Genomic DNA, 16,404 nt, shown 5'->3' on the forward strand with positions numbered 1-16,404 from the left:
ATATAACTTTTCGGGGATGTTTCCCCCTTTTCTCGAAAATCAGCCAAATTTTTTCAGGCGCATAACTTTTGATGGGTATAATTAAACTTGATGAAACTTATATATTTGAAATCAGAATTAAAATCTGATTCTTTTGATGTATCTATTGGTGGCAAAATGTCGCTTTTTAGAGTTTCGGTTACTATTGAGCCGGGTCGCTCCTTACTTACAGTTCGTTACCACGAACTGTTTGATAACTTTTGCTTCGGAGATTCTTTGAGCGATGGATAAGAACTTGTGCAACCCTGTGAAAACTATCGTGGTAGCCAGCAAGTGGTTCAATATGAATTCCTGTGTTCGGACAGTCAGAAATTAGATCCTAATATTGTTTGTATGAACATTTTAAAATGTCAGAATTTTTAGCGCGTGTTCTTTACAATGGCGTATTACTCGGACTCTTGTACATAGTCAGCCAAACTCTATCTAGTAAAAATCTAGAGCTTACTATATTTTTTTTTATCTTTTAAAAGTGAGCTGTTGACGCGCTAAATCTGTAACATGATATCTTTAGATACAGCCTTGTCGCTTTTTCTTAGATTTAATTCTAAAAAATCAATTTTTTAGCGGTGTAATTAATGTTTTTTCCCGAAATCTTAAACCCTTCTTTAATAAAGAATCATTCAGCTTTTGCGCCTCTTATGCATTTACTCGTAGTTCTAAAAAATAGTGAATTTTCAATTATATAATGTACCTCTGTGGCATTTTGTTCTCAAAAACATTTTATTTGTCTCAATTAGAAATCGTGTGATCTCTTCGGCTCTTATGCGGTATAGTATATTTATAATTAAATATAGTAGTAATGACGTGTGAATCAGCTCTATATTAGAACAGGTGTCCATTGGTAACGTCAAATACTCTGGTTTACTCTTTCAAGGACCAGGTGCAATTACTACAATGGTTGCCAGCTGAATATACTACTGGAGGTGTGGAATGGAATTATCCTACTGAATGAAAGTCAACAGGTTAATTAGAGGTGGAGATCTATTATTCTGCACAATAGTTAATTATAATAAAAATTAAAAGACGAGTTGCATATTTTTTTTTCTCATTTTTCTTGTATTAGGCTGCACTAACATGCTGCTATCGTTGTTTTTTTTATGAAAATTTTCCTGTTTCTTTGTCTTTTTTTGCGTTTATTATTCCGTCTTTTGTATATTTTAGAAATGAATTATTAAATAAATAAATTAAATGAGTCATAACTGAGCCCTTCAGAAGCTATTTTACTTAGCTCCATTTTGCCAATTTTTGAAGACTTAGCATTTAAGCACTTTTGATAGAGCATTCAATTTTTCAATATTTTAATGAAGTTGTATAAAAATCAGGGTAAATACTTGAGAAAAAATTGGTCTATTGAATAAACTAATGAAGAATTTTGTAAAAATCAGTTTCATTCTAATATTTACTCAAAGACATACAAAAAAGGATGGAAAAAAGACCTGTTCGCTACCAGATGATCAATACCTTCAAAAAAACTATATTTAATATCATGAATAATATTACTTCGTTTGGCAGATGGACAAAGTTCCACACTTAAGGGTGGGATCAGATAATTGATCTAAGGGAGGGAGGGTACGTGCAGTGTATAAAAGGTTTCTGATTTTTTTTTAAGTTAATTAAAACTTTTTCTGTTTTTCAAAGAAAAGCAAAGAACTTCATTAACCAAAAAAGAGCAAAAATATAATCAAGTAATCTACTAAGCGTAAAATTACCGCATATCAGCATATAAATGAAACTCTAAACGAACAGAAATAACAATAAAAACCAAGTCAAACTCAAAACGAGCAGAAAATAACATGAATAGGGCTCACAACCCCTATGCCTTCTCAATGCAAGAACATAATTTGCGCTTTCCTGAATTTTTTTTAAATGTTTTTACTTTTTTAACTAATAAATAGAAAAATATTGAGACTTTAAGTAATAAATATCAGCATATGTATATTAAACCGAAGTGCACATTCCTTTTTTTTTCAGTAAAGTGCAAATTATGTTCTGGCCGTGAGAAGGCATAGGGGTTTTGAGCCCTACTCATGTTATTTAATCTAAAAAAAAACGAAGGAAATGTTTTTGGGAGGGGGAGAGTTAATGTCGTCGAAACCCTCAAATTACGGAAGTTATACAAAAACCATACGCAAGTATGGGATAAACTTCAAAATGCGCATATTTCTCGGTGGGGGCGTGGGCATGAGGATCCGTGCCCTGGAGGGCACCCATGTTTGTGGGTAAGTGCCTGTGGTCCTGTGGAGTATCAGTTGAGAAGGCGTGGAGTAATTTAAAGAGACAATCTAATATTGGACATTTGAATCACTAGCGTCATGAAGCGAAATAGTGAGAAGTATTCAAACACTTAAATATATAATAAATTATATCTTTAAGTTATAAAAATATTATTGTAGGTTTTCGAAAGAAATGGAGCAAGGGATACTGCAGGTTATCTCGCCGAGTGAGGGATATTACCCGGACTGGTCTACATTAAAGATTACACTTGACGACCCCATTGAGAGAGTTCGCTGGAGGACTAAGCAAAACTTGGATTACGCTTTTCTAATGATGTATGCACAAACACAAGGGACTTATTACATACAACTTGAGGATGATGTTCTTTCTTTGCAGGTTTGCGTTACTTACTATTGCTTCTGTTTTAGGGAAAGGTAGCGACGTACACAAGAATTCCACTCTAGGGGCGGGGGAGAAGAGAATACCAAATGAAGAAAAGGGACGAAAAATCGGTTGTGCAGTATTCGCACAAAAATGACACAATTCATACGATTTTGGATATGTTATTACGCAAATTTTTCTGAACATTTTGGTGGTGAAAAATATTTCTATTGCTCAAACACCGGGCCAAACCGTATTTTGTCTCGTTTGGAAGAGAGTATAGCTACGCATATATACATTTTAGCCTACTTTAAGTGTAATATAAAAGCCATGCCAAAAACTGTATCATTGGTTCGGTATTTTAGAAATGTCAAGGAGCTAGTCTTCCTTAATTCTTGACTGAAAAAACACGCTTCATTTTAGGGACAGCTTAGGTACAAACACAACTGTCTAGGAAAAGAATTTGGTCTTAGATATTCAACCTTTGAAACAAAATAGTACCTTTTTTTCTGAAGGGTGTGAGTCGTGATAATGGGATCTGGAGACTAGGGTATACATTATGCAGGCCTCTAGTCTCAGGTTCTGTAGTGCATATCTAGTGCTGTACGTGTACGGTACATATTTGCTGCTTGAGAGTATTAGTGTTTCTTCGGGGATGTCAGTTTGTCTTGAATAAGACACCGTCCCTTCTTATTTAAGGCTTTTTGCTGGTTCTTTCTTTTCTTCTTTGAATAAATTAAGGATCATATTCTATTTTCTCTTTATGATTTAAATAGTGTTTTTTTTTAAGATTGATAGTTGCATAAACCTTGTTTAGGGGAAAAAACACATATGTTCATAGTCTGTAGGTCTATTTTACCGTTTCCAAGTTTAATAAAATGTTAGCTATATATTTCCATCTTGTCGAATATTATTTTAAATCATTTGTTCTTGCAAGATTGAAAACTTTGCTGGGGTATTTTTGTAAACACTATCAAAGATGCTAAATTTGAATAGCTTGTATCATTGAGGCCCAGTACGATTTCTTGAAAAATGGGCCAGGCCGCTTAAGGCCTGTTTGATTAAGAAGCAATCATTCGAAATAAATCATAGTTATTCCTGTTGTAATTACATTTTTTTGTAACTTTGTCAACGAAAGACCAAAAATCCGGATTTTATAGTTGGCAAGGAATAGGTCGATATCGGACTGAGGCTTAAGCCTTGACTGCTCCATCCCCTGCCAAGTTCTTGTAAAACTGTATCCCTACATTGTATGTATTTTGATTGGCTTTTTATCAGTTTTATTAAGATTTTGATAGTATTACATTTGTGTATTTTTTAGTTATTTCACTTTCTTCTTAGATCTATGTTCCTCTTAAATCTAGAATAGAGCTGTGAGTATTAAGACTAAAGTCAAGACCACAGCCACTAACACTCGATTAATGGCTTTTTCTGTGCGGATCAAAAAGAAGTAACTTCACACTTCTAAACTAGTAAACCATATATTGTACAAAAATTAACTGGTTTTTAAAATAGCCATACTGGTCATATTTGGAGGATTTTGAAAGAGAAAATCCTATTTTAGGATGCAGTCTCCCTCTAAATTAGAAGGTATTTCTACTTGGTTATGTCTTTGTTTTCAAGTTTGTCAAAATAATCATAACCTACTAATTTTGTTACAGAATTAAAAGCAAATAGGTCTCGCTGTTTCTCTGTATTTTTCAACACTATTTGTGATATCACAAACGAATTTGTTTTAACTTTAGTAGTTTTTGAAATTGTTTGTTTTTCTGTAAGGATCGCGCTAAGTGAATATTAAACTATAAACTTCAGATTGAGAAAGCGAGGAGATTTTATTTGTAGTGTAGTTTTTTTCTGGCCTCCTCGCCCCAGCCCCCTCCCCTCCTGCTACGTTTGGTTTTCTAGATTATTTCCTAATCTTATGGCGTCGTTCAATGAATTATACCTAGTAAATAAAATTCCTGTTAGGACTTGGAACTTTCAGGTACTACACTGGCGAAAAAGGCCTAAAACTTGGAACCTTCAAGTGCCGAACGAACAGAATTGCAAATTTCTTCGTAACTTATTATGTTAGTGTATTAAATAAGTTATTTTTTTTTTACAGAGACAAAATTTTACAGGGACAAAAGTGTCACCAACTGTGTCAAGGTACATTCTATTTTGACAATCAAACAGAACAATAGTTTTTGGTAGCAGCGATAGCGATCAAAGACAACCGAAAATGCGGGGTGGGATAAGCTCCCTCCAAAATAAATCATGTTTTTTTATATGACTGGCTTGTATCCAAAAGTCTGGGATACCTGAATTATCAAATAAACAAAGTCACCGACTTTTATTGTCTTGTTTCCCACATCTTCCTTATCTTCTCCTAGCTTAAGACTGTCCTCACTCTCATCGTCAAGCTCCCTCTCAACATTATCAGACTCACTTTCACTATCAAGAAACAATAGCTTGCTTGCTTCTTGCAATTTAGCTTTCTTTAAACTCTTCTTCTCCTGGGTTTTCTGTTCCTTTTCCTCTGTTCCGCAGCTTTCTGTTCCTCTTTCTGGTGGATTATTTCCTTTACTAGGGTATCAGGGTATCACCACTTATTTGTGGCAATATTGATAGTTGTCCAGTTTTTTTTTTATTTTAATCAATCTTTTTTAAGGATTACGTAAGGCGAATAAAAGACTATGCTTTTGAAATGGAAAAAGCGAAGAGGTCTTGGTTTGTAGCAGAGTTTTGTCAACTAGGATTCATCGGGAAAATGTTTCACAGTTCGGATTTGACTTACATGATACAATTTTTTACAATGTTTCACAATGATAGACCAGCAGATTGGCTGATAGATCCTCTCTTTGAAACCAGATTCTGCCCTGTTGACCAGGTGAGCCATTGTATGTTGTTTCCTCGTATTTATAGCTGATGGCTGAGACCAGAGGTTTAAAAACGTAATGTATGCAAGTAGCACTATCTTACTATACAAGCAAACAATGGAAGTTCATTCATTAAAACTGAAAAACTCGACAATTGTAATGGCCACAACGCTCCTCATAAAAAGCCTCATGACAGCTAAAAAAAAAAGAAACAACAGTGTTATCCAATATCTTGATGGTATTTTTGTGCGGAGTATTGTCATAACGACATATCTTTTTAGATATTAATGTATTGAAAGGTTTAATTGAACAATGTAGAAGAGTGTAACCATGTTCAGCATACTCATAATAAAAAAGCCGTAAGCTTTTTCTTAAGATTTCCTTAGCTCTTTCGCGGCGTAGGTTTCCAATGAACATCAGGATCGAAACTAATGGGCAGTGCTTCCTATGTTTGAATGATGACTTAGACTTTCGTAGCTATAGATGACGTACCTAGCGTGCTTTCAAAAAAGTATGTATGAATGTAATTATTCCTGTCGTAAAACTATACAGTAATTTTCTAAAATAAATAATATGTTAAATTTTTTTGAGATTTCATGTTGTCTTATATTGTATTTCTATTCCAGGAAAAATTTGACTTATGCTTAAATGTTAACTTGATTGAAAAGAACCAGAACTAAAATGTCCTTCCGTCCTCCGCCAATGTGTAAATAGTTGGTGTCCCGTTTAATCTGAATGTTTTCCCAGTTGCACAATTTGGATAAAAAAATAATAATTGAAGCTTCAATGTCCCCACTCTTCCTGTCTATCCACAACATCCTCTTTATCCAACCCCCTATCCTGTTTGGATAGGGCTCTGTCCTATTTGGTATCATGGCATCTCCATTGAATTGTCAGACAGAATAGGGGCAGTCTAAAAAAGGTGCCAGAGAATTATCTTCAATGAGGGTAAAGTACCTTAAATTGTATATTGATATTTCTACTTACAGAGGAATTAATTACTATTAGTAATTAATACAGTGGCATTAAATAACAATACTTTTTGTGTCAGGATTAGACATTGGTGAAAAAGTTTCTCCAACATACAAATAGTAAGCCAGGCAATTGAGTCTTATAGAAAAACCCTAAAGATATACAATATTTTTTTTTCATGTAAAAGACTATGTCAATAAAGTAGTGTAAGTAGGAATATATTCCTAGCTACAGAGGCATTAATTCTACGCGGTGGCACATTCGTTCCTAGAGATGAACGTAGTCCGCACAAAACAAACGGATGATATAAACATTTATTTTAAAGCTTCACTTACTTAATTTGATTTATTTTAGGTTTGATAAATTATGTACGGTGACGAATAATCGCGCATTAGCTGTTATGGAGGAGGCCCAGTTGTTTTTTTTTGTTGCTGGGGGGCGGGGTTTGTGCCCGAAACCTAGAAAAGTGCTTTTGTTTACCGAAATGTTCTCACTCTACTTGAGCCCTCAGATAAATGTAGAACAAACCTTAAGTGAAAAGCGACCCTTTATAATAGACACCGTGTTTTGATTTAAATATATGCAACAATAAAATCTATTATTTATTCTGATTCTAAATATGTAAGATTTGTTAACTTTTAAGTTGCGCTCGTTAACGTGTTGGCGCATGAGAATTCGCATATTTTTAGAAATAGAAATTGAACCCCTCGACGAGGTGTGCGGCTTGATGGAAATTATGCAATGATACTCAACATACCTCGTATTTAAACAACCTAAACCAAGTATTGACAAAATATGAAATTTCTTACTTTTCCAGAGAAGGGTGGTCACACATTTGACCATTCGTAGTCCTTAGTCGTAGATTGTTAAAAGAGGGTTCACTTGAACGAGATTTAAAGATCTAGTTCCCTTTTAAGTGATTAAATAAATAAAAAATCCAATTGAAAGTAAGGAGCATATGAAAATAAGCATGATTTTATGCTATAATTAACTTAAAAAAACAAGTTTTTTAAACTGAAAGTAAGGAGCAACATTAAAATTCATAACAAATACAAATTATTCTGTATATGAAGGGTTGCCCCCTCCTCAATACCTTGCTCTTTACGCTAAAGCTGTTAGCACTTTTAAAGATGCTTCCTATTCTAATTAAACGGCCCCTGTGTTTCAGTAGCCGTTCTTTAAAAAAATGGGACAAACAGTCAAAGTTTCTGGTAAAAATAGCTAAATTCCACATTTTTGTATATAGGAGCTTGAAACTTCTACAGTAGGGTTCTCGGGTACGCTGAATCTGATGGCGTCATCAAGATTCCCTGCATTTTAGGGGGTATTTCCCCCTATTGCACAAATCAGACAAATTTCCTCAGGCTCGTAACTTTTGATGGGTAAGGCTAAACTTCATGAATCCTATATATTTAGAATCAGCATAATACGCTGATTTTTTTTTTGTATCTTTTCACATTAAAATTTTGTTTATTAGAATTTTGGGTACTATTGAGCCGAGTCACTCCTTACTTACTGTTCGTTACCGAGACCTGTTTGATCAACAGTCTCAGATGAGAAAATACGATATTTAGAAGTTTAAAAAACATGCCTAATTCGTAACTCCAAGTTTCTCCCTAACTTCTCAATAGGATTCTACTTCCCTATTATTCAATCCAGTGATTCAAGAGCGTACAAAAATACACATATACAAAATACAACAATACAATAGTATATCTTGTTGAGCTATTAATTAAAAAAAAAACAACACATTTTTGCAGCAGAAACTAAGGAGCAATATTAAAACTTAAAACGAACAGGAGTTGTCGCGTATATGAGCTCTTTCTATTCCTCATCCATTGCTCTTTATGCTAAAGTCATAAAGTTCTTTAAAATACTTCTCATTCAAATTCAATGGCCCTTGTGTTTGAGCAGCCTTTCTTACAAAATTGTGACAAAAGCCATACTTTAGCGTAAAGACCGACAGTTGAGAAACGGAAATAGCTCATATACGGAATAATTTCTGTTTGTTTTAAGCTTTAATGTTGCTCCTTACTTTCAGTTAAAAAAAAAACTTCAATTTCTGCCAGGAAAAATAATTCGTATATTCCCCAATAACATATACCAAATGTGAACAGTGGGCAAGTTGAGTAACTTACAGCCCTTTCCCTAGGGACTATGGTGGTTGTGTCATCCCCAAAGGCATGGGGAAAAATGGTCATGGTAAAGGGGGCTAGTTGCCTTTTTGTCTTTTTGGTAACATAAAAAGGGCATTAGAACTTTTGATTTTCGTTCAAACGTGCCCTCTCTCGATCTTCTAGGACGATTGGCTCGATACAATTACCCCTGAAAAAAAAAAACCTGCATTTGTGATGTTTCTTCTGGCCAAAAAAATGCAAAATTCCACATTTTGTAGATAGGAGCTTGAAACCTCTACAGTAAGTTCTCTGATATGCTGAATCTGATGGCGTGATTTTTATTAATATTCCTTGACTATCCAGGGATGTACCCTAGAGTAAATAAAACGTAAAAAGTATCCAGCTGTCTCCGCCCAAGCGCGTATACAGGGTAGAAGATACTCTCGGCCCATGATCTCCAGAAGATCTCGAGCCTCTTGGAGTTTTGCCGCAGTTTCTTTTATTTTCCATACACCTTGCTTTTTTTGTGTTTTTTAGGATTTGAACCGACACCAAAATTTCAAACCCTTTCCCTCCCGATACAAGAGCTGTTGGATACATGATCATCCTCATTGTTCTTTTTCAATAAACATTCGAGACTACTTTTAGAACGCCAACCTGAAGACGTATATAATTTTTCTACTTTTTCTCTTTCACTCGTAGGTTGGCCCCATTTTCGCCTAACTAACTGCGCTATCAAACAGTTCGTGGTAACGATCTGTAAGTAAGGAGTGACCCGGCTCAATAGTAACCGAAACTCTAAAAAACGGAATTTTGACACCAGTAGATACATCAAAAGAATTGAATTTTTATGCTGATTTCAAATATACAAGTTTCATCAAGTTTAGTCATTATACCCACCAAAAGTTACGATTCTGAGAAAATTTGCTTTATTTTCAAAAAAAGGGGGAAACATCCGCTAAATTTAATATAATCATAATCAAAATTACACCATCAGATTCAGCGTGTCAGAGAACCCTACTGTAGAGGTTTCAAGCTCCTATCTGCAAATATGTTGAATTTTGTATTTTTTGCCAGAAGAAAGATTACGGATGCATGTTAATTTGTTGTTTTTTTGTTTTGTTTTTCAGGGATGATCGTATCGACCTTGTGGTCCTACAAAGTCAGGAAAGAGGTCATTCAAACAGAAATTAAAAGTTCTAGTGCTCTTTTTAAGTGAACAAAAAATTGGAGGGCCACTAAACCCCCTTCCACGCTCATTTTTTTCCCAAGTCACCCGATCAAAATTTTGGGATAGCTATTTTGTTCAGCATAGGCGAAAAATCTAATAACTATGACTTTGAGGATGACTTAATCCCCCACAGTCCCTGGAGGAAGGGCTGCAAGTAATGAACTTTGCCCATAGTTTACATATAGTATAATAATAATAATAATTTATTTATGACCCACATATGAACATTATAAATGACACTGCGGAGTAATGGAAAATATAAAAGAAATAATAACAACATAATTACGAAATCAAACAACAACAAAAAAATACAAATTAACCGATATCACGATGAAAAAAACAAATTTCGGGTTTTGTGACAGAAGAAACTTTGCCATTTTTAAGATTAATAATATAGTAAGACGTGGCCAGTCATATTCACCAAAATAGAACAACAAACGAAAAAAAAATGTTTAGATTTTTAAAACGGCCGGGTAAATACATAAAAAATTTACAATGCCGAAAATAAACTCTTTTAAGTGTCCGTAAGTAATTTTTCCTCAGCAGGTGGTCGGATCCAGATAGAAAATTTACTCCTGGAGAGCAAAAACTATTATAAAGCTGGGCTAGGCCCTTACGATTATAACGCCCTCTATTTGGAGATATCTTACCATATGACACACGAATATTTTTTAATGCATTCGTAACCAACTCGGAGCAAGTTTCGTAAATGGACGGGCAAAACGATATACCAAGCCACTTGACTTTATCCAAACAAGGTAATGAAATCGAACCGAGGTTTAATGGAGATACAGAAGTTATACTATTAAAGCACATAAACTCACACTTTCCCATATTAACAGATAGGCCAATATCACTAAGTAGAGAAGACAGCTTACGGAAGTTCTGAGCCAGCCCTCGACGAGAAAAACTAACTAAAAGGAGATCGTCGGCGTATGCAATATAACTTACACCAATATCACGAAAAAACACAGTAGGAGATAGATGTTTTAAACAAGTAGTGAGGACACATTTATATATATAAGAAGATAAAACACCTCCCTGTCTAACGCCTTTCCTAACAGCTTATCTAATCAGAAATATTTGACAGCCACTTAATACGCACATAAGAGTTATCATACCAATATCGTAATGTAGAAATAACTGAATAATTGACTCCAGAACAAGCAAGGGAATGCAAGGCCTGGGCGTGAACAACATTATCAAAAGCCCCGGAAATGTCTACTGTGCAGCAAGACAATGAACGCTTCTGGGCAAAAGCTTCCTTTAACAACCGGCTGAGCACATGATGCGCCTGAGGGTAGCCAACCCCTCTCTAAAACCTAGTTGAAAAGATGAAAAATCACGCTTAGAAGTTATTTCAGGCAAAAAGAATATACTCAAAAATCTTACTCATAAAACACGATACAGTAATTGATCTATAATTCGAGCATGAATCTGGATCTTTACCGCGTTTAAGTATAGGCGTGACACTACCGGAAAGAAAACTATCAGGAACCAGAGATTGAGCTATACAAATCTGGAATAATAACTGCAGGTGGTTCAACAATAAGGGGCAATCATAAGCAAAATTCCTAAAGCATAGGCCATCACAATCAGGAGAATCTGATCTTTTTACTTTCTTCAGCGCCCAATGTAAATCACTCATACTTATCGCAGGGACTCTATATTGACAAACAGACACTGGCAGAACCGAACTAAGTAGATTAGAAAAATGTTTCTGAACACACTGATTAAATACGGAAAATATGTCAATATAATGGCGCACAAAATTCATAAGGTTTAATTCCGACTGAGGTGGGGGAGAACACTTACTGATATTGATAACTCTATTCCAAGTAATTTTACTATTTGGAGCGTCCCACACGTTGAGCCTTGCAATACGTAAGCAAGATTTGTATTCTTTCTTCGTTTTTTGCTTGACTGTAAACACAGCATTGAAGGAGGGTTGATCGCAAGCGTTCCACAATCGCAGTCAAAACTTTGCGCGGTTCTTTACTTTTTTCACTTCCGGATGTATATTCCACATGGGCTTGCGAGACCCAGAACGCACGTGCTCAATCAGACCTTCGACTTGTGTGGCCGACTTTAGACATGCCACTATCTGGTAATAATACGAATTTAGGTCTTCCTTAGAATCAGGGCACTTTATCGAAGTCTGGAGCAAGTGAAACGGGACTTTAATAGTTGAGAGTAGAGTGCATAAAGTAGTAATATACATCTCAACGTTTATCCGATTCCAATTGGGCTTTTGATACCATTTTGACTGGGGACCCTTAAAGTGGGCTTGAACATCAGGAGGCTCAATTAGGCCCGAAATAGAGAGATGGTCATCATTGATTTTATCTTCATCAACAAATACCTCGGAATTAATTAGACCGAACTTAGACACAATAATATGGTCAAGGTTGCATTTAACGGAGCCTCGATTATGAATGTAAGTATAAGCTAGGTTCTTAGCAGCGACATGATAGACACTTGGCAGAGAATCTAGCAGGAGTTCAGATCGATCAGATGAGGTCAATATGTCAGTATTCATATCCCTGGCTAAGATCCAATCAACATTTTGATCTGCAAAATTTATGAAAAGAGATTTCAGTTTATGGCAAGCTTTAGCAAAAGCAGTAAATGACTGAGTGTTTCGATGATTGCATGGGAGATACACATTTACAAAAGCCATGTTATTACACTGGATTGCTAGAATATTAGCATCAGAATAAATTTGCATAGGCTGATATCCCGACCGAATGAAGATAGCGGTGCCGCCGGAAGGGCGACCGCGGGTCTTTTTTGTTTCTCGAATAAATATATCATGTGTAGCAGACCGCCTTAAACTGTTCGTATTAACTTTGGAAAGTAGATGCTCCTGTAGGAATGCAACATCAAAATTTAGCAGCTTGTCAATTCGCAGATCCTTATCTTTAGTACCATTAATGTTCAGAGAAACAAAACTTAAGGCTGTAGGAGAAGTCATCATGTTGACTTGGCAAGCGCATTTCTCAGTACCGAGCATTTTAAACTATAAGAAACATGATTTCCTCCGCAATTGGCGTACTTAGGAGCAACTGAGCAAGGGTTGTCCGTTGTGTTCTCATGAGCCCCAGTACAGCGGGAACATTTTGGTAAATCAGGAGAACGTGGGCATCTAGCAATAGTGTGATCTACCCCTTTGCACCGGAAACAACGACGCGGTAATTCTTGGTAGATTTCAACACGAAAAAGCTCATATCCAAGTCGGAGACCATGGTTAATTGCATTTTTCAGTGCTAACTGATCCAGAAATTCCAAACGAAAACATTTTGAATGTCCTATTTTTATAGCACGTACTAATCCCGGTATGCTTTCCTTTAGAGAAGATTCTGATACATTTTCAGGGATACCCCGAACAATACCAAGTGCTTTTTTTTATCAAGGACCTTAGTTTGAACATTAGGTAGGCTCTTAGAGGCTGAGGCGGCAAGGGATATGGCTGACTGCCTATCTCGAGTAACTACGATCCACTTTTTATTCTGATTATCAGGTTTTAGACTTAAAATCCCTTCATGACCTTCAAGCATATTCAATTTATCTTTTTGCAAGCCAGGATCACTTAAATCGGTAGGAACATTTTTCAATATTACTGCATATGTAGGTTTATCTTCAACTAAAGGGGGAGCGGCGGGGGGGGGGGAAGGCGGCTGGGTTTGAAGCTTTTCTGATAAAGCGCGTAATTCATAAAAACAGGCGTTTACCTTACTACTAAGCATGGAATATGCCGATGCGGGAATTATCGGGATTTCACTCGCGTTCCTTATCACGAAGTCCGGCACATCTATATCTTCAGAGTCACATCTTTCGAACGCTGCAATAATATCAGCAATACTATTTTGTTGGGTGTTGTTACCAACTCGCCTGGGTGGAACTTCCCTTGGAAATGCTTTCTGGAGGAAAAGCTTTCTTGCATCTAACACATCAGTAGCCGAAACAAAATCCAAAGCATGATCTTTAATTGAATCGTGGGAAATCCCTTGTTCGAGATTTTTCTGTATGAAATTCAACACTGGATTATAAAAAAATTTATCTTTCGCCCAAATTCCAGGATCAATCATTTTCACTTACAGTAATATAGTCCATAAATCATAATCCCTTATTCCACTTATGAAACCAAATTACTTCGATTAATCGTGTCCGTAAATCATAAGCCATAAAAACTTATGTAAATGTCCAGAAACTAGTTTAAAAGATTAAGCAAAGGTTTCATATATAGATCAGGAACTATAATCCTTTGAAATATTGCGAAATCTAACTAACTTCACTGGGATTATAATTCAATGAAAAAGCTTACTGGTTTGACAATGTTAATAAAATATCCAATTTATGAGAGGTCCGTTCACTTTGAACTCTGAATCAATACTGATTATTGGTTATTGGTTATTGGGAAGCATACAGACGTTTTCAGGGGAGATTTTTTCTGGTGAGGGGGGGGGGGTTGGGGGAAGGGATTACGTGGGATGAGAAGTGTGTGTTAATGCTGCTTCCGCGGCTGTTTTTTTTTATCAGCAGTCTATAGCGACAGAATTGTAAGAGATTCAAACTCGAAATTGTTAATTTGTATGGGAATCGTGAAACGGTGTAGAAAAGTTCCAGTGAATTTTTTGAAAATTCTCGGTAGTTTTCTATAGAAAAAATAAAAACTATTTTTTTCGCTCGTGCTGTACATGATGTCAAAACAAACCTATCCTGGCTGAGAAAGTGGACTTTTTCAGAACAAGTTGTCGGTATCGTGCAAAAAAATTAAATTATCTCTCTGAGAATTGGAGAACAAAATTTATTGTATCTTCTAGATTTCTTGGGAATAATTCTGAGAAAATCGAGATCTATTGCCAAATTCCAGTTTTTTTTTAATCTTTGATTTGACACCGCTTGGGTTTTAAAAGATAAATACTGTGAAAAATAGGCAAGATTATTTAAACTTTCTTATACCCGAAATTTCTTCGTTCGCTTAAAAATAATTTCCATAGTTGTTATTACACATTAAATTCTTTTGAAATCTAAGAGGTAACTTTTTTCTAGACAAGGTAGAATTTTTATCCATGCGGATAGACAGATCTTGATCTTCTAGGAACCGGAACTTCATTAGTTTTCCTGAAATCAAATTCCTTCTTTGACTTTTTCTATTTTGATGTTCTGATTTTGCGAATTCCCTACATTTTGTCTGAACTGAAATGTCTTAGCTTTGAAGCTAAACTTTGCAGCAATAAAAAAAACTTTGAATAATTACAGGAATTCATTATATCTCTTCAAAACCTAAGAAAAATGTCTGCATTTTTCATGAATATTTTGGAAATATGCCTGATTTCGAAAAAAAATCCTATTTTGAAAGACACAAGTTCCGATTTTTATTTTTTTCTTAAATTTCCGATTTTTATGTTTTGTTATATTTTACACGTTTAGTGGCATGAAAACTAATCAAGAAGACTTGCACTCTTCTATGTCCGAAAAATTAACTATATACTTGGAAATAATTTCTGAAGTCATCTTCCCTTAATTTCCTGGACATTGTAGAGGTAAATTTTTCTCGAGACATGGTATAATTTATTTATTTTTTATTTTTATTTTCTACGAGGATAGACAGGTCTTGTTATTCTAAAAGGTGGAACTTGCATTGTTTTTCCAGATATAAAATTACTTCTGTGACTTTCTATTCTGAAATTTTGTTTCTGTGAATTTCTTACATTTTTTCTAAGTAAAATGCTCTAGCTTGGAAGCTTAACCTTTAAGAAACAAGATAACTTTAAACACTAATATAGCTTCGTATTATCTTACATTTAAAAAAAAATAATACTTGAAATATTTATTTTGAAACAGAAGTCCCGATTTTTTTCAAAAATTTTTGATTTTGATGTCTATTTTATTTTAGACGTTTAATGTCAGGAAAAGTAAGCAAGAAGACATGCTGTCTTCTATATCTAAAAATAAACCGTACGCTAAAAATAAGAGCTTGCACAATGAAAAATGAACCGTTTCACGGATGTTCCGTTACCATAGTAAATAGTACACAGTCTTAGTGCAGGTAAAAAAAAAAAAAAACAATGTGGATACAGAGCTTGACCATTACTTCGTACACACAGAACTTATTTCAGAAGTTATTTAATTGCTCACTGACCTTATAAATAATAACCTGTAATAACCATAACGCATCTGCAAACGTGACACTGGAGCATACACATTTATTTTCCGTGAAATATAATTCACGAAAGCATGTGTTGCTCCGCAACTGTGACCCATGGGTCATCGTTGCTGCAACATTCCACGGGGCCTTGGCACCGGAGGTCTATTTTTTTTTTCTACCTAGTGTTTTTCACCGAATATCTGAACCCATAATTTAGCCTTGGATTTGCCTTATGCATTACGTTTTCTTGGCGTGTAAGCGATTGTTTTTACTTTCTATACGTGCCTACTGAGGATACTTTCAAATTTGCTCATATCTGGAATCGCCACCTTGAAATTATTAGGAGACGTAGCTTGGGACTGTATTTCAATTTATCGTAAAATGTCCATATTTTTATAGGACTTACCTTTTTTACTTTATGACCCCCCTTCTCCTCTTTTA

General features: G+C 35.3%; 1 protein-coding gene across 1 annotated transcript in view; it reads left to right on the plus strand.

The window, feature by feature from the left end:
- LOC148946811 (alpha-1,3-mannosyl-glycoprotein 4-beta-N-acetylglucosaminyltransferase A-like) overlaps positions 1-16,404 on the plus strand; it is a 48,744-nt gene that overhangs the window by 20,513 nt on the left and 11,827 nt on the right. Inside the window, exons 4-5 of the mRNA XM_089097156.1 lie at positions 2,433-2,649; positions 5,285-5,503. Coding sequence (XP_088953282.1) covers positions 2,433-2,649; positions 5,285-5,503 — 436 coding nt within the window. The remainder of the gene's footprint in view (positions 1-2,432; positions 2,650-5,284; positions 5,504-16,404) is intronic.

Source organism: Artemia sp. Qi Xiang Cuo, chromosome 11 (genome assembly GCF_049724085.1).
Source record: "Artemia sp. Qi Xiang Cuo chromosome 11, ASM4972408v1, whole genome shotgun sequence".
NCBI lineage: Eukaryota > Metazoa > Arthropoda > Branchiopoda > Anostraca > Artemiidae > Artemia > Artemia sp. Qi Xiang Cuo.